The sequence below is a fragment of the Zeus faber genome (assembly GCF_960531495.2).
Source record: "Zeus faber genome assembly, chromosome: 13".
Classification (NCBI taxonomy): domain Eukaryota; kingdom Metazoa; phylum Chordata; class Actinopteri; order Zeiformes; family Zeidae; genus Zeus; species Zeus faber.
The window spans coordinates 9,196,052-9,215,597 of NC_137198.1; the positions used below are offsets into that span (position 1 = coordinate 9,196,052).

Here is a 19,546-nt window from a genome sequence, read left to right on the forward strand (position 1 = left end):
GTATGGAACAGTATGGAACGAAACCATGCCTAATGGGGACCCTTTCTCCGTGACTCTCTCCCCATTCACCCCCTCTCCATGCGTAATGCAGGGAAAATAATCTTAACAAGTCTACGAGTCCCACTATTTTTAGTTGTTTTATTTGGAGGAACAGGGTACGGTGATCGGAACGCACAGAGAGCCATGTTCGATTTGCACATATAAAAATATATTGATGATTCCCCTTATATATGTTTCCTAATTGAAATGTTATCACTGTGCATTTTGTGAGCTTCTATCTGTTTTATCCAGTTATTGTAATGCACACTGACTGAAAAAAAAAAAAAAGAGTGCTCGACTTTAAGAATCTCGACCGACTGGTTTCCGACTGATGAATAAGCCTCTTAAACTTTCAGGGGGTAGCCCTAAAAGTCAGTGTTTAAGGTTCCATGTATAAGTTGATATGCAGTGGAAGCCAATAATTTTGTGAGCAGATGATGACGAAGAAAAAGAGAGCCAAAATTTTAATTATGGCTTTTTGTGGCGCAATGACTGCTACGTCTGTATGGAGGTGTGTGTGGATGTGGGGTCGGAGCCAGGAGTGGTGGGATCGTGACGTTAATGGCTTCAATGACACCGATTTCATGCTAAATCTCAGGATCTCAAGGAGGGCTACTCTAGAGCAATATACGTATTGTGACGGATGTCGCTCTAGATTTACGTAAGAGTCGCATGAATTCCGATATGACTGTTCAGACTGAGATTTAGGACCACATACAGTATGAAAGTATGTGAAAATTGAAAAGATCAGATTCCATGTCATTTGTGCTGTTCACACTGTTGTGAAAAAAACAGATCTGAGTCACATATGAGCAAAAACATCAGATTGGGCCACTTTTCCCTGCAGGATGAAGACACACACCCAACACTGACAGATGTGATGTGTTAGCTTTGTTATATTGCTAATAATAAACAATATTTCAGCTAGAATTAAAACATCTTTACAACAGCTCTGTTTAAATGTATGGAAAGACACAAGAAGTCAGAAATAGAGCACAGGTTTGACCTCCATTTCTTCCGCTCTCTTGACTTTCCGATCAAAAAGGATGGGACCCGATGCGAGTTACGCCATCAACTTCCAATCAACCCGACACTCACCTGAAAGCAGCACAGGTAAAGGTACGCAATAAGAGGTGTGAAGCTTTTTAAAAGCCACAATTATCTAGCTACAGTATTCAGCATTCACTCCAGTGAAAACGTACAACTGAGTCCTGTTATTTGTGTGTGTATGTGTGTGTGAGTGTGAAGTCGCTGAGGCGCACATGATAGTTTGTATTCAAAGAGACATGCTGCTTCATTTCCACCTAAAAAAGGACTTTAAGCCGAAATCTGGTTGCATTTTGTGTATCTAAAAAATTGCCAGGGGGGGGGTTCTGCATCTGCAGGTGGGGAGAGCAAGGACTGGCAACCGGAAGGGGACGCAGCTGCAGAAAACTGAGGTGATTAACAGAGTGTTTTAAAGCGGCTATGTTTTCACCTCACGATTCCAGACTGCACACTACAGTTATTTAGATGTTTGTCTGAAAAGGAAGGGGCTAACCCCGCTCTTCCTTCCTCCGCACAGGGCCCAGCCAGGACAGGGGTGCTGGCGTTGCCGTCGACTCGGACACCTCCACAAGGAATGTCCACTGATGGTGGTGGGTCAAGTCGTCTGGGTTGCCGGCAAGCCAGCCCCCTCTACTGGTCCGTTATAGTATTCTGGTAAGGATACAAGGGGGTACACACCAGGCTCTGTTGGATTCAGGCTGTACGCAGAGCCTGATCCACCAGCGTCTGGTTCCGCCTGGGAGGTGTGCAGGGTGGAGATAAGGTGTGTGCATGGGGATATTCATAAGTATCCAGTAGTGCCGGTGGAAATTTACTGTCAGGGAAAAAGCATAGAGTGAAGGCTGCAGTTAGCTCTTGCTTCATGTGCCCCCTGTTATTAGGGACCAGTGTTTGGCCAGGGTTTATTAGGCGAATTAGCATGGTAGTTAGCATGGGGCGTGTTCACAACCGGTGTAGCTGTGTCAGTGGTGCAAAGTAGAGATGCAGGATCATCTGATGTGGCTGATGAGTGAGCCAGAAGGGCCTCCAAGGGAGCGCACACAGGCACCTGAGGTCAGCCGCATGGCAGATTTCCCTGCCCGAACAGTCGGGTGACAACACCATGCGCTCAGCGTTTGACCAGGTGATGAAAATCGATGGTCAACTGTTGATTATGAAGTTGTACGCTCAGACGGGTGGGGCTTCCCAAATTTACCACCTCAGCCTCATAAGCATGGGGGGAGGCGGCCCCTGTCTCTCTGGCAACACCTGTTGTGAAGAAAGATGAGATGGAACCAGAGGTCCCAAATTCAAATCAACCCACCCCGTCCCTTGTGGTGGTCTCTCACCGGGCCAGAGAGAAGATTTTGCAGATTTGCAACTACGGACGTTTTCTTCCCCTTACTAGTGCATACATACCTCATAGACCACAACGTCAAACATCCTCAGGGGTGACTGTACGTTTAAGGCCCTATCGCTTGCCTGAGCACAAAAGAAAGGTGGTACAGGCAAAGATCAAGGCCATGTTAGACATGGGGGTGATTGAGGACTCCAAAAGTGACTGGTGTAGCCCCATTGTGCTGGTATCGAGGCCTGATGGGTCTATAGGGTTCTGTGTGGACAATTGCAGGGTGAATGTGTCAAAGTTTGATGCCTATCCAACGCCAAGTGTCGACAAACATCCAGGAATGCTGCTGCATACCTGGATGTTATCATCCACAGTCATAAATGGGAGCAGCATATGCAGCAGGTAGGGGTTGTCCTAGAGTCCTTGAGGTGGGCCAGGCTGACAGCTAACCAAAACAAGTGTGCGGTTGGACAGAGGGAGGTGTGGTATCTTGGTTACCATCTGGGTGGTGGGCAGGTGCGTCCTCAGATAGACAAGACAGCAGCAGTTGTGGCCTACCCAAGGCCCAGGACAAAAACAGGTGAGATTTTTGGGGATTGCAGGTGCTTTGTTTCAGCACTGATCGGTCTCCTAACAGACCTCACCCAGAAGGCTGCCTCTGAGCCGGTCCAGTGGACGGGGCTGTGCCAGCTGGTGTTTGAGAGGGTTAAACATGCTCTCTGTGGGGAGCCAGTGCTCCATACACCTAACTTTGCGCTCTCTTTTGTCCTGCAGACACCTCGGACCTCGGATCGAGGGTTGGGCGCCATTTTGAGCCAGGATGTGGGCCGAACACACAGTGCTATACCTAAGCAGGAAGCTCTCCCAGCGGGAGACAAAGTACAGCACCGTTGAGAAAGAGTGCCTGGCGGTCAAGTGGGCAATCAGCGCTCTACGTTATAACCTCCAAGGGAAACTGTTCACACTCTATTCAGACCACGCCCCCCTTCAATGTCTTCACCGCATGAAGGATGCCAACGCCCAGATCACACGATGGTATTTGGCTTTACAGCCTTATAAGTTCAAAGTGATCCATAGGCCAGGGGCTAAGATGGTGGTGGCTGACTTCCTCTCTCATCAAGCTGTCAGCCAGGCGGTTCCCCGATTTAAGTCGGGCGGTGGGGGCATGTGGTAGTGGGGAGTGGTCTTGCCACATTAACAGGTGGCGAGAGCAAGCACTGGCAACCGGAAGGGGCCGAGCTGCAGAAGATTGAGGTGATGAGCAGAGTGTTTAAAAGCTGCTGTGTTTTCACCTCACGCTCTCTCCTGACAGCGAGGCTGCTCTCACACTCCAGACGGCACACTACAGTTGTTTGTCTAAAAAGACAAACATCGTGACTTTTGTTTAAATAAATGCCCAGCTGCTGTTTGTTCCACCTGTCTCCTAGTCCATCTCTACCCGGCAACCAACAGACTTGTTACAAACGGATATGCAATTTGCAAAAACATGGGCGTAAGAAGTGGCTGCCAAAGGGTCCAATGCTTCGCTTCTACAGTAACAAGCTTCAGCATCTTCAAGACGGATGGATGGTGATCCATCACTGCATGCTCAAAACACTTAAAAAACAAACAACCTCATTAGCATAAAGCTGAATTTCTGGGGAAACAACACTGCTTTCACAGGAAGACATTTTTCCTCAAATTTGTTCTCCCCGCACATCTTTCCACTACCATTAAAGTAAATGCACATTTTACTGACTGAATGACATATCAGACACCCACAAGGTGGATTGTTATTATTTTGTTTTCAAAAGACTGCTACAGTGAATTCTAAAATCCACCGCCCCCCCCCCCCCCCCCCCCCACACACACACACACACTTTGTTTGTATGTTTTTTAAAACAGAAGTGCACAGGCTTACATCTTTAATTCACAGCGGAAAAAGAATGTTGTGGAAAAACAACACCTAGGCTTAAAATGCTCGTGTCTTTCTCCCTCCATAAATTATGATTGCAAAAACCGTGACGTCTCCTCAGACTATAGTCGTACCATTAAAAATGTAAAGGACCTGACTAGCTTCAAATTAAGTTTAAGGCAGTTTTCTAGTCCATATGCATATTAAGCCTTTGTATTTTGAACACTTTCTTCATTAACTGTGTGTGAGCGAGAGACCCTCCAATGCCTCCCCGCCTTCCCCACCTGCGGGGACACTGGCAAACACTCCAGTCTGACCCTGACCTCACACAGGAGTAAATGGACTTTAACAAAAAATGGGTGGATGGATAGTTAGGAAGGTGTATTAAAATGAATAATGTGGCAGGATGGGGGAGTTAAATGAGGTTGAGGAATGCAGATGGGTGGGGGGTTTCTCCCTCCGCTAACAATATTACCAATAAGTGAAGTTCCTCATAAGTGTGGTTTGGTTTTAATCTGGGGCCTTGCAGTCTTTTACATTTCCAGGATGAGGCTCCTTATTAGCACTTCATTGGCAGGGATATGATGATGGATGTCTTCCAATCAGACTCCACATTAATACAATCAGCGCTGACATTAGCACAAGCAGTCGGCACGGCGCTGATAATAACTCCTGATTGTTGTGATTTAGTCCCAATGCCGCGACAGCTGGGGCTGGGTTTAAGGACCATTAGTTACAGAAAGGGGAGGGAGAGGGGGAGAGTGAGTGAGTGAAAGAGAGAGGGAGGGACAGGAGAGAGGGGGAGGGAGGGTGAGGGAGATGGATGGAGAGGAAGAGAGAGAGTGAAGGGGGAGAGAAAGAGAGAGGGATGGAAGGAAGGGTAAGTGGGAGAGAAAGAGAGAGGGAGAGAGGGAGTTGAGAGATGGATGGAGAGGAAGAGAGAGAGGGAAGGAGGCGAGCAAAAGAGCGGGAGAGAAGGAAGGGGGGAAGGGGGAGAGAGGGAAGGGGGAGAGGGAGGGGAGAAGGAAGGAGAGGGGGTGGGGGAGGAGTGAGAGGAGGAAGACAGAAAGAGAGGGAGAGAGGGGAGTGAGCAGACAAAGCAAAGGCAGGTGGGGGAAGACATGGAGGGTGGAAACAAGATGGAGATAAAAGGAGATAGAGAATGGAGCGTGATTGAAAACCAATAAGGAGGAGGAAGGGGAAGGAGATTGGGAGAGAAAGATGAGCAATATAGAGTGAGAGAGAGAGAGAGAGAGGGATTACAGGATGGAAGATAGACTCTGAGGAGGTATACTGGTCCCTTCAGGTGTCGTCTGCCAAATCAGTTCGCCAGCACGACTGTGAAGAAACTGAATTTCCCCGGTTCTGCCAAGCTACTCCTAGATCCAAACTGCAGACTGTGTGTGTGCGTGTGTATACATGGTTAAAAGGACAGCATACCTGAATTCCCTCAGCAGAGGATGAGCGTCCTCATGATCCCAATCTCCTATTAATGTTGTTTTCAAGCGTTTATATCTCATTTTAAATATTATATACCCTCATGAATCCAAGATTTGTGCCGTTTTAAATCGACCTAATCCCGACAATATCGCCTTTTTTTTTTTTTTTAAAGCTTTTTATAGATGACCCTATGAACCACCTATACTTGTATTTACTAGTGTGTGTGTGTGTGTGTGTGTGTGTGTGTGTGTGTGTGTGTGTGTGTGTGTGTGTGTGTGTGTGTGTGTGTGTGTGTGTGTGTGTGTGTGAGAATATTTTAGTGACAAACACCCCCCCAGCACCCTGCTGAGGCACACAATGCTAACGCAGCTAACACAGCACATTAGCGTAGTGTGTGCGCTATGTGCGAAATGGGGCAGAACGAATAACAGGCAAGGAGCTATCTCTATCACACATTTAGCATTAATATTAGATCAGACCGAGAGGCGGCCCGGGATCAGTGTAGCTGGCGCTCACCGACGTCTAGAGTATTGCGCGGTAAGCGGAGCGCTCCTTATGAATATTACACACACCTCTCGGTGTTAAAAAGCATCTATCCGCATGACATCGCTGCAAACTGCTGCACAGCTGGCAAGACAGAGAGATGGAGAAGGAAGGAAAAGTAGGGTGGGGCTGTGTCTCTGTAGGTGGCTGCATCTGAATTTGCGTCACTGTGATTGTGTATTTGTCAGTGTGAACTGTTTGTGTGTGTGTGTGTGTGTGTGTGTGTGTGCGTGCATGTAAATATAGAAACAAAACAGCATCAGTCACCAGAGAAATATGTTTTGCATTAAAGAAAAAAAAAGTTTGATAATGAAGGGATGGATGTGTTTTGCACATGATGCTTCCATGTGTGAGACTGTTGAACAGTTTGTCGCTACGCCCATTATAATCATATGTTTCGGGTTACTTAAACTTTCCTCAACAGGAAAAGCAACACAACACTATTCAGTCAGACAGACTTCATTCAAAAGGAACTGAAGTAATTGATAAAGTCAGACTGCATTAAATAACCAACATGAATTTAGAACACATTAAGTGCATTTACATGCACGCCTAAATCAGAATAAGGTGAATACCCATAATAAGATGGCATTTTGAATAAGGAGCTTGCATTTCTTTGCATTATTTAAATTCTTTCAACCAGCCAGGTTACATGGCTCATTCATCAGTTGAAATATTCAACAGAAGTTAAGCTGGGTGGACGTGTTTGTCAAACCGCGCAGTTCTTGCGCGAGACTTTCCTGAAAATGTTTCAATTCGCAGCCAAGATATCTTGAAAGATTCAGCTCTTTCATTCGGGTGAACATGAACCACGTTTTGTCGTCGCTCCAAACTGTGGCTGCTGCTCCTCTTAAACACACCGAGGTCCGTGCTGTTTCCGCTTCAAATGCGTGTGGCGCGAATCTCTGAGGCGACACGCCATCAGCAACGTGATTACGTGTATAAGTGTTAAGTGGAGAATAATCGGAAAAATCAAAAAATCTAGGTCTGTAAATCAAAATCGGCGCCGGCCTTTATTCCGATCAGTTCGGATTGGGATCAATACAGTGTTTGCATGACTGCTGCGATATTGGGTGTATTGCCTTTGCCGCACCGACTGTGATCAGAACCCTAATAGTCAAGACCCTGCACATGCGCACACACACAAACAAACACACACACACACACACAACACACACCACACACCACACACCACACACTGCTCCTCACCTGTCCTTGGCACCTTCCCTCTGAGAGCTGGGAAGGCAGCTGGTCTCTGTTCTATTCAAATAATGAATAAGCTCTCAACACTCACACTCCTCCAGCACGTCAGAGCCGGAGCCGGAACCAGGCAGATATTACTTATATTACTGGACATCCTTGAGCCGTTCCAGACCACAAGACCTCCAACACTGAATAATATATATTATAAGGAATGTCTCATGGTTGATAGACGTTCTGCCGCAATTTGATCTAATTTTAAAATCAAATACTCGAATACTCAAATTGTGTTGCTTCTCTCTCTCTCTCTCTCTCTCTATATATATATATATATATATAGTGTGCCGCTGCAGAAGTGTAAAGACACACCCACACGTCTGTTTTAACATCTTTCACATTTCAGTGTTGGACTTTCCATCAACAAAAGACGCATTAGCAGCGCACCTTCTGCTAATGTGTTAACTTTCACGCATGAGGCGTTACACAAAACACACATTGCCCCCAACGACAGATGTCTTCACCTGACATAACGTGACTTCGGTCACTTTGTCCACAGGGTTTTTACACATTATATCAAATGGAAGGGATTAACATCACTCTACCAGTTGGTTAGTGCTTGTTTTCCAAATAACAAAGGTTATATATATATATATTAAAAAAAAAAATATATATATATATATATATATATATACACACTACTCACAAAAAGTTAGGGATATTTGGCTTTCGGGTGAAATTTATGTAAAATGTAAAAAGTTCACACTACAGTGATATTATATCATGAAAGTAGGGCATTTAAGTAGAAGCATTCAATGGCGATTTCCTCATCTCAAACAATTGATTGAAACAAAAGCCAACAACAGCGGTGACTATACCACAACAAAAAATGTCAATGTCTCAATAACTTGTCATGTGCCCTTGAGCATCAATTACAGCTTGACAACGACGTCTCATGCTGTTCACAAGTCGACTTATTGTCTGCTGAGGCCTGGGCCCCCACTCTTCATGAAGGGCCGAAGGTCATTGAGGTTCTGTGGTACAGAGTTACAAGCCTCTACACGGCGACTCAGCTGATCCCATAGGTTTTATATGGGATTCACGTCTGGAGAAAGTGCAGGCCACTCCATTTGAGGTGCCCCAGTCTCCAGCAGCCGTTCCCTAATGATGCAACCTCCATGAACTGGAGCATTGTCGTCCATGAAGATTAAATTGGGGCTGTGTTGTTCATGCAGGGGCACAATGACTGGATGAATGATGTTATTCAGGTAGTATGGGCTTGTCACTGTACCATTCACAAAGTGTAGAGCAGTTCTGCATTGACTAGACACACCTGCCCACACTGTAACACCACCACCACCAAAGGCTCGTCTGGTGACAGTGGCTGATGCATAGCGCTCTCCTTGACGTCTCCAACATTGTTGGCGGCCATCATTTCTGCTCAACGTGAATCGATTTTCATTAGAGAACAGCACTGAGGCCACTGGTCCCTCGTCCAGCGTAAATGCTCCCTGGCCTGTGCAAGACGATGATGCCTGTGCCTGGTGGTGTGGTCAGGTACCCTTGCAGGTCGTCTAGCACGCAGACCACGCTGATATCAACGGTTTCGAATGGTCTGACGTGACACTTGGGTGCCTCTCACCTCCCTTAAATGTGCCTGGAGTTGAGTGGCATTCATCATCTGGTCCCGCAGGGCACTGTTCACAATGAAGCGCTCATCAGTGTGGGATGTGGCCAAAGGACGTCCACTTCTATGCCTTTCTGTGACTCTTCCAGTCTCTGTATCTCTGTTGGAACCTGCTGATGACACTCTGTGACACTCTAAGGTCAGTGGCCACTTCCCTCTGAGAACATCCTGTTTGAAGCCTCGCAATGGCGCGAGGTACTGTTGATCAGTTGTTAGGTGTCTTCTTGGTCTCATGATGTCAAAATGTGAACAGCATGATGAAGAGGACTGTTTAAATACCAATTCTAATTGAACCAGGAAATGTATTGGTCGATTCATGGATCAAACACCTGTTGTGAATTTTGCCGTTCAGCTCCTTGTTAGAGAACAGCAAGTTGTGCAAAAAGTACTGAAACATTGAACAGTTGGACATGTGCATTCAGAAGTTTAGAGAAGGTCAAATTACGTTCACCTGTAAAGGTTATAGTGCATTTTAGGTTCATCCTGAAATTTCACCCAAAAGCCGAATATCCCTAACTTTTTGTGAGTAGCGTATATATATAATTCTACAAGCACGTCATTTAGCCACACACCAGGACTTTCACCAAGCACCTGCAGATATTCCTCTATCATCACATTCTAATTTGTATGCTCTATCATTTTTCACATTCGGATATATTCAAAATTTTAATGCTGAAATTAAGTACTGAGGTTATTTCCCTACTTGCATCACCACATCTGTGGAATTACTGGACATTTTGATGAAAGGTGCACTCTCCCTTGTACACACAATGAAATGCTGCAGGAGAGGGAGACGCGCCAGTGCTTGGTACACCGTCACCGGGGATGTTTCTCCCTAATGTGAGTTCACTCAGCAACAAACTGGATGAACTTATGTTGAACTTTATTGATCATCACATATGAATTGATTCACTAACGTTGGCCAAAGCATTTATAATCAATTACTTATATATAAAAATAAATACACAATCGAACAGCAATTTCAGCATTCGGATAGTGATTTTTTTTTATATATTCAAATTTCGTTCCTTCAGCCCTAGTCACTACAGATGGTCATTACCAATGTTTTGGGGTCATATTTGGTCAGTGATTTATACAAACATGTGAAAATAGTATTATGGAAATATGATTTGCATAATCTGGAATCTGAAATCTGGAACACCAGACACTTAATTCGTCAAGTAAATTATTAATGTCTATTTTTTCTTTGAACAACCAAATGTTAGAAAATCAGACGACATAAAACAGTGGTTCTCAACAGGTGGGTCCCAATCCCCAAGTAAGTTGTGGGGTCCATTTTAAGTGGACTGCAGGTGTCTATATACGTCCACTTCTTCAAAAATCGATATAAATATTTTTTGGAAGTGTATCGAATTCAAGGAGCTGCGCTTTTATTTTGAAACACTTTCCAATTACCTGATATCACGAACGTACAACACCAGAAGTAAATATTAACAGATTGTCACTTCCTACACTCAACCTTGCCGCATCAAATACAATTTTACCGTTGATTATTCTCTGAATTCATTTTGTGAAATAAATCGGAACCAATCAAATTTCAAATCTCAGTCAGCTCTAAAGGGTTGGAGCACTATGTTTAGTGTGGCATGCAGAGTCTAATATCGCTGATCGGAGGCTACAGAGGGTCGACAGAACTCCGTCGAAAATCGACTCCCTAAAACAAGATTAGCACATATTGATAACATTTGAGGGGCCGAATCATGAAAATGGTCTCCCACTGATTATCTCTGACCAATTCAATTAGAACAGCATAAGGGGGATAATCTTTGTTTTACTGGTGGACATAACTCCTGGAGTTCTCTCTCCCTTCTTCCTTCCAGTCTTAAAGGTTAAGAGCCACCTATAAATAGCCAAGACAGGACATTAAGTTTCTGATCAAGAAGAGGAAGCATGAGGCCCCTGGGCGCCATTAAATGTGTCATGTTACATTAATTCCCCAACTTAATTGACAGTGATTACTCCCTAATTAGCCGGTGGAGACAAATAAGGCGTGATGAGGTTGAACCAATTGTGTCACTTTTTTTTTTTTTTTTTTTTTTTTTTTTTTTTAGGCAATCGGGCCGTAGTGACGCTCAGGGCTGTGACCTGCTTGTGTCACAGAATAATTTGGATCTTTGGAGAGAGAATACATGCCAAACAACCTACAGGAACAGCTGACAGTGACACCACGAATTGAAGGCTACATAACGCTTCAGAAACAACAATAAGGCAGAGGATTAATAATCACAATAATGATAAGAATGGCGAGGAATAAGAATGCAAAACAGGATGTGTGTATGAGTGTGTTTCTGTGTGCCTGCCAGAACAAAGATAAATAAAAAATCTTTATTTAAATTTGATCTAGTAGGCGCACAGCAATCACACACACACACACACACACACACACACACACACACACACACACACACACACACACACACACACACACACACACACACACACACACACACACACACACACACACGTCACCTACGTATATACAAACGCACAAACACGTCACCTATGTATCTACAAACGCACGTACACACACGCGCACACACACACACACACACACACACACACATACACAATTAACAGTAGAGCTGGGTAAAAAAAAAACCAATACTCTGATACAATTCAATTCTATTGTTTCAATATTTATATTTTGTCAATTCCAAAATTGTAATATCCATACTTTGTTTGGAAATCATGCAACCATTTTCCGATCATTCAAAACATTCAAAGGTCATCGCTTTTTCAGTACTTGTGCACATACATTTGGGTCGCTAATGGTCCTACTAACACACAAACTGTGAAATGAGACAACCCAGTCAGTTTTTATTTCTGGGCTGCCTTGGTCAGAAAACATGAACAAAGATTCGACAAGCTGTTCAGATTTGTCCCCCTCTCCTACGTCAAGTGGGGGGGCTCATTAGAATTATACCGCCCCGCCCCCATTCTGAGTAGCTCCACCCACAGCTTGAGAAATACCTTTGTGAAGGTGTGACGTTTTTTTTCCGCTCGCAAGCGCTGGACACGCTAGCATTATGTGGAAGCTAAGAGCTAAGAATGGGAAGTGCTCTGATGTTGGCTGCAGAGACCAGCACAAATGTGATTAAAGCTGAGTGGATAAGGATTGTTTTTGTTGGCAACGTCCCGACCCTTGCCAAAACTGCAGACAAGGGAAATGTAAGTATTTTTTTAAATAATTGTGCTGTATGTTTATTTTGCCGTTTTGCACTATCTAACCCTAACCCTGAGGTAATATATTAGATGCGATTTTCTCAAAATTTACTGGTGTTACTTGCTACAGGATCCACAATAACGTTTATGGTATTATTTTGTTAGTTGAATATCTGTAATATCAACCCCATCCTATCAACACTCTTAATTAACAGGACAGTAAAATGAGAGAACGGGTGGTGATGAGTGTTTTTTTGCTGCTGTTTTTATAGAGATTCACCAGAAGTTTACTGATTGGCCGTGAATCACCTCCGCCCCCGTCCAGCATGGAGACGGAATGGGGCGTGGGGAGCAGCCGCTCATTTGCATGTAAAGCTATAGACACAGAAACAGCAAATCGAGAAAAGGACTGAAACAGAGGGGTATAACGGCATGTTAGTATGGCTAGAATACATCATCTATTTGGTATTTTCAGCAAAAAACCCTCAAAGACATGTTTTGGGGACCTCAGAGATTTATATTAACCTGTTGAAAAGGAGTATAATGTAACCTTTAAATTAAATATGAGTATATTAAATATGATTAAATATAATAAAAGTCAATAAATCGATATAGAATCGTATCATGAACAATCTCATCAATATCACATTGAATCAAACCATGACTCTTTGTTTGAACATCAAATTAAATCGTCCGATACTCAGTCCTTACATGCACGCACGCACGCACGCACGCACGCACGCACGCACGCACGCACGCACGCACGCACGCACGCACGCACGCACGCACGCACGCGCACACACACACACACACACACACACACACACACACACACACACACACACACACACACGGTAAGACTAAAATCCTATTCATATTATCAACATACCTTCCTGTTTTATGTACTGTATTTGTTCCGTGACTACTGTCTGATTACTGTTATGTAATGTATTTTTTAAATGTAATATTTGTGTGGGCCCTAGGAAGAGTAGCTGCTACGTGGGTAGTAGATAATGAGGATTCCTAATAAACTACACTAAACAGGACACACACATTTATACACACAACCTCTCATGCACACACACATCGTATCTCCCCAGAGTTTGTATCATAGAGTGTATAATAGAGTGATTCTGGTGTGTATCTCTTCCCTGCAGAAGCACATGAGAACCTCTCTCCTCCTCTATTTACCGACCAGAATGACTCACACACACACACACACACACACACACACACACACACACACACACACACACACACACACACACACACACACACACACACACACACACACACACACACACACACACCACTCTAAGGCCTTTACCACCAACATTCAGTCGGTTAGAGACACACACTTAGCACCAGACAGACAGAAAATCTATAGGATGGCGAGGGAGAGAGAGAGGGAGGGGGGAAGGAGGGAGGGAGGGGGGGATGCGTTCAGTGGACTGTAGGTTATTTGCTATCGCTGTCTCTGAAGGACAACAAACATGCAAGCACAATTACACACACACACAAGCACACAATGGACAGAGAGACTAACAAAAAAAAAAAGACATCAAAACACACAATATCTCCACCATCCAAAGCATGAATTCATTCATTATTTAGTATTTAGAATTACATAGTATTTTTGTCTTACACCAATAAACAATCATACATGCATACATGATACAGAAGCACACACGGCACTCCCATTAGTGTTAGTATTTTTCTCATTGTCTTGACTTGAACTTCCCTTTGAAGACTTCTGTGAACATCTGAGACACATCAAAATACTCTGACATTCCCTGTCAGAGACACACACACACACACACACACACACACACACACACACACACACACACACACACACACACACACACACACACACACACACACACACACACACACACACACACACACACACACACACACACACACACACACACACACACATACAGACAGTCTTCCTTTAAACTCTCTCTTGTTCTCTTGCCTCTTGTTTTTTAATGATGCATACAAAATGATGCACACATACTTACCCGTTCACTGTCACAGACATAAAAACAAATGTAGGTACACACAGTCTCACTCAAACACACACTTCATGAAAATTCACAATCTCACACACACACACACATACACGCCCTCTCACTTAAAAACTACACATACCCACAGACAAGCACACCTTCTCTATATCAAACACTCACACACACACATCTAGTGGCGCGGCCCGGTCAGAGGAGTGATGATAATTATTATTATCCCTCTCCTTGTGCTAGTGGAGGCTGACCTTCCCAGTCTGCCCCCCAGTGTGCTGCTGGGCTGAAGCAGCCAGAGGGCACTCTGCTGCACCCGGGCCCACGAGACCCCATGATGGATGGACCACGCTTGTTTATGGGCAGAGAAAAAACTTCACTCGACCTTTTTATGTGTATGTGTGTGCGGGGGGGAAAATGTGTGTTTGTGTGCATGTGTGTAAAGCATGGGGCTGTGGGGGGAATCTGTGTGTGTGTGAGTATGTTGGGGTGTGGGGTGGCAGAGTGTGTGTGTGTTTGTATAGTGTGTGTATACAGTACTGTGTGTTTGTAATGTTTATGTGTCAGGGAATAGGTATAGATAGGTGTGAGGTTCTGTGTGTGTGTGTGTGTGTGTGTGTGTGTGTGTGTGTGTGTGTGTGTGTGTGTGTGTGTGTGTGTGTGTGTGTGTGAATAACTTAGTTTGTGGCGTGTTAGGGAGTCTGTTTTGTGTGGGTTGTGTGTGCGTTTGTGTGTGCGACAGTATGTAGAAAAAGAGAGGGATGAATTTAGGGGAATTGAAGGAGGTATGGGAGTCTTGTGTGAGAAATACAATGTGTGGTGTGGGGGTGGTGGGGTTTAAGCAGTCACACCTGTCTTGGGTCTACTGTAGGTAATTGGGCCTGTGATCAGGGTGGCTGTATGCCTGTTGCTCATCAGAGTTATTAAGGACAGGTTAAATCATCCACACACACACACACACACACACACACACACACACACACACACACACACACACACACACACACACACACACACACACACACACACACACACACACACACACACACAGACAGAGCCTCTGTCATGACAAGTTTCCATCTGCTCCCGACTTGTTACATCTTGCCCACGCTCTACAATAAACTGGTGTGTTTGCAGCATTTCTGCTTGTGTCTCCGTGTCAGAGGGCAGGCGGAACTGCCACGGGTAATCTTAAGGTCAGTTTATTACGCTTACCTTGACCCCCCCCACCGGGCGGGGTGAGGTGGGGCTGGGCTAGGCTCGGGGTCCTGGGTGGTGGTGCGGGTTCAGGTCTGGGTTGGACCGGGACACAGGGGCCGCAGGACACGGTTTCACCTTGGCTGAGAACAGGTTGGACTTAAAACAGCCCCGTCTTCACCTTAATCCCTAATTGTCCCCGATAGTGCTCAACTCCACTGAGCACCAGCGAGTGCTTTCTGCTCCATGGAAGTCCATGATACAAGGGGGCCATATTCAGCTATTTCGTAAAAGCACGAGCGCCTCGTGTCGATTACATACATTTTTGTATTTTTATGGCTCATTGTGCGTAATCACCAGGTGTCATGACATTTCACTGCATATATGTATGACAGTATGTATATGTATGTGACATACTGTATAACCTCTTGACTCTTGAATCTTGAAATGCTTAACTAGAAAAATAGTTCGATACACGCTAAACGGTTACTGCTTGAATTCGTAATGCCCTTGGATGGAATAGCCAATTATGTGTGAATATAGTACACAATTGTGTCTTTTAATAGATTTGATTTCACAAGACAAAGTTCAAATCTTGGTTACAGGAAACAGGAATTCATCTTCACTTGGAAATACAAGTGTAATTTCCATAATTTTAGGCTAGTTAGAATAAAATAATTTACTGTAAGTAATATCAAAATGAGAATACCGACTAATTTCTCAATTATTGTTATTCCTTATGATGTAGCCCCTAGAACAAAATGAACTGTAAAAGCTACAAATGTAATTCTAACCAATTTTTTATCCGGCAAGATAGTAGCACTTGGCAACACTATAGCTGAACTGCAAGGGCTTGACTTCCAGTAGAGCTAATACCAATTGCAAAAGAAACTCTTCTCTAATGACACCGCTGATGCTTTTTATTTAGCTGAAAGGGATCTTTACTTTCTTTAATTGTCTCAAAGACTTCAATGGAGCAGGATCCGCAAACTGTTACCAAACTGAATTCCGGATGCTTAATGACATCTCTGCTGCAGGGCACAGATAATCACTGGACCAGGAGACAATGGGGCATATTTCACTTTATCACCTGATCATATTTCTGATAAATCCGTACCATTATGCCCTCTTAAAGCTTGTTGAAAACTGGCCCCAGGGAATGGGACGTTCCCAGTGAGGCCAAAGGAAGCGCACCGCTCTGCCTGACCTGGTGATGGCACTATTGAGCTGCTGAGCTCCTTCCAGCTATCTCTGCTTATCTCCAGCCAGATAGATGCAGCAGCCCCTGACACACTGTATCTCTCTGGACCGTTGATGGATGGGCTTGCCTGAAAAACTACTTATGAAACACTTAACTGTAATTTTGTTATTTTTCACTCACCATTCAACAGGGTCCGCATTTAATCTCTCAAACTGCAGCAGCGGGTAAATATAAACGGGGGGGAAAAGAATCTGTCGGAAAAGATGTCGTAGTAAATAACATAATCTGAGAATAAATGTGTGAAAGAATTTATTTATTTATATTCTAATCACAGCTCTGGGTGACAATGATGCAATGTAAACAATGCCTCTGTGGTATAGTTAGACACCCCAGGTCGTGGTGAAAAATGGAGGGAGTCGCTTCAGGAAGCTAAAGCAAAACCCTGGTAACAACCAGCTGGAAACTAGGGGTTATGCCTAGAATATAAGACAAAATGAAATAGGCTAAGATGAAATAGCACCTTATTGATCCCCAGAAAGGAAATTCAACGGTTGCAGCAGCTTGGCAGAGAAAGAAACGGAATAAAGTAAGGCAAGAAGTAAGAATATACACAATATATTTACAGATCAATATAAATAAACAAATAAAGTTAGAAAGGAAAAAAAAAATCTTTTCAGAATAGAAATAAAGGGGTGTATTAAAGTGACCTAATGCAGGAATTTACAGTATATATGTTAACATATGTTATTATACTAAAATACTAAAAATAATACTGTGTGCAATTTTTAATTTTTTAGCATATCAATCACTTGGATTTTGTCCATTGCTATTATCTACAGAACAGCAAAATATTAAAACTGGAGAATTGACAAGCGTTGAAATAAATAAGAAATAACATTATCACGTCAAGCTATATTTAAATACCCAGATGACCTAGAAGTGTGTTTTAGTTCCCACTTCATTCTCTAATGCCCAATTTATCCAATTAGAATCTGTTGATATTCCAAGTATCAGAATGATGTTACAGCTACAAAGATGGAGGTTAGTGTGTGTATGTGTTTGTGTGTGTGTGTGTGTGTGTGTGTGTGTGTGTGTGTGTGAGGGTTAGGCGAAATTTGTCAAAATTCTCCTACCGGCAACCATCAGCCCAACAACTGGTGAGCAGATGGCGGAGCAGAGCAGATCGCGGGCACCCCGATACGCCTCTTCATTCTCCCCTGCCTCCCTCTCCCTCTGCAATCCTATTATTATTTTGGCTTTTAACCGGACGCAACCGGCAAGCCGAAAGACATAAAGGAAGTAATTGGCCGTCTTTGCAAACAGGGCCCGGGCCTGAGCACCGGGCCTCACTGCCCGCAGGGTGGAGATTCGGTTAAAACAATCGCTTAGATAATTAAATAATTTAGCTGTTTTAAAAGGATCAAATCATGTAATTGTCCTGGAGAAAGCCCGTCCGGGTCTGCGTCTCTGCTCCCCGGAGGAGGAGGCGGCTTCCCCGGGACTGGCCCCCCACCCCCTGTTAACAGGTGTGTCTGAGTGCACTCTGCACCGCTGTGCTGTTCCTCCAATATCTGAACCAAACTGAACTGAAACAAAGGAAGAGAGAAAGCCCGACTCAGAATGACCTGGAAACAAGGGGTTTCGGATTTCGACGCCAAAAAGCAGTTCTTATTCTCGCACTCTTTGAATTGTGCTTGACAGGTTGTTTAATTACAAAAATAAAATAAAAGGACAAAAATCGCCCAAAAAGACCCCAAAAAACAATTGCCAATAGACTCCAATCGTCATTGCCGATATATTCGTCCTAATCGCCCAAGCCTAGTGTGTGTGTGTGTGTGTGTGTGTGTGTGTGTGTGTGTGTGTGTGTGTGTGTGTGTGTGTGTGTGTGTGTGTGTGTGCGCACAAAAGGGAATAATTAGCACGTTTATGCATTACTAATCTCTCCGTATGGGAGAGTGATCTGTCGGGGTAACCCAAGGTTCACAGCGGAGAAAGAAATCTAATCTGACAAACCATCTTGTTTGTCAACGTGGCAAACTCTCAACACCAACGAATAAAAAGATGGAGGAGAGAGAAGAGCGAGAGAAGACAGAGTGTGTGCAGAGCGCCCGGCTTTCTTTCCAAACAGGCAATTTTCCATTTGCCTTAACCCTCACCCTGACCCCACCCCTAACCTCCACCCTGTCCAATAGCGCAGACAAAGAGCACATATTTCATGTGTTCAATCATGGCTCCTGGCGTTATGGCCATCTCCTGTGCTTTCAGGCATGGCCATGCGCTCCATAACCCCCCGGGCCCTTGCAAAACAAAACCTAGCACCACTCTGCCGCCGCACACAGAGATGGCTGCCGAGGAAAGAGAGAAAAAAGCATAGAAGCCTCCGTGTGATCATTCCTGCAGCCCCGCCGGCTAACGGCTCTGGACTTTATGGCTTAGGTGCTTCTGGTTTGATTCACACTCAGTCACAGACTGCATACACACGCACAATGCACCGGTGCGTGCAAACATACACACGTGTGTACTGTATGTGCATGTGTGTGTTACACATACATTTAAACACAAGCCTGCGCCAGTAAAACATATCTTCCGACATTAAATGTACACAAAGATGTACCAACACATCCTGCAAATGCCGCTGCGTCTTTACGCGAACATGTATTGTTTTAATATTGATTAAAAACGGCATTAACAGGACATTATGAGGACACTAAATGTGTACTCACAATCTTCCATATGTCCTATTTATGCTGGTGGGTATTCAGGTATT

The 19,546-nt window shown here is 44.2% G+C and overlaps 1 protein-coding gene across 1 annotated transcript in view; it reads left to right on the top strand.

Moving 5' to 3' along the window:
- Positions 1-3,227, top strand: part of otomp (otolith matrix protein) — a gene marked incomplete at both ends in the record, with an annotated part of 21,670 nt that extends 18,443 nt beyond the window's left edge. Inside the window, one exon of the mRNA XM_080012742.1 lies at positions 3,188-3,227. Coding sequence (XP_079868868.1) covers positions 3,188-3,227 — 40 coding nt within the window. The remainder of the gene's footprint in view (positions 1-3,187) is intronic.
- Between the last annotated feature and the right edge of the window lie 16,319 nt (positions 3,228-19,546).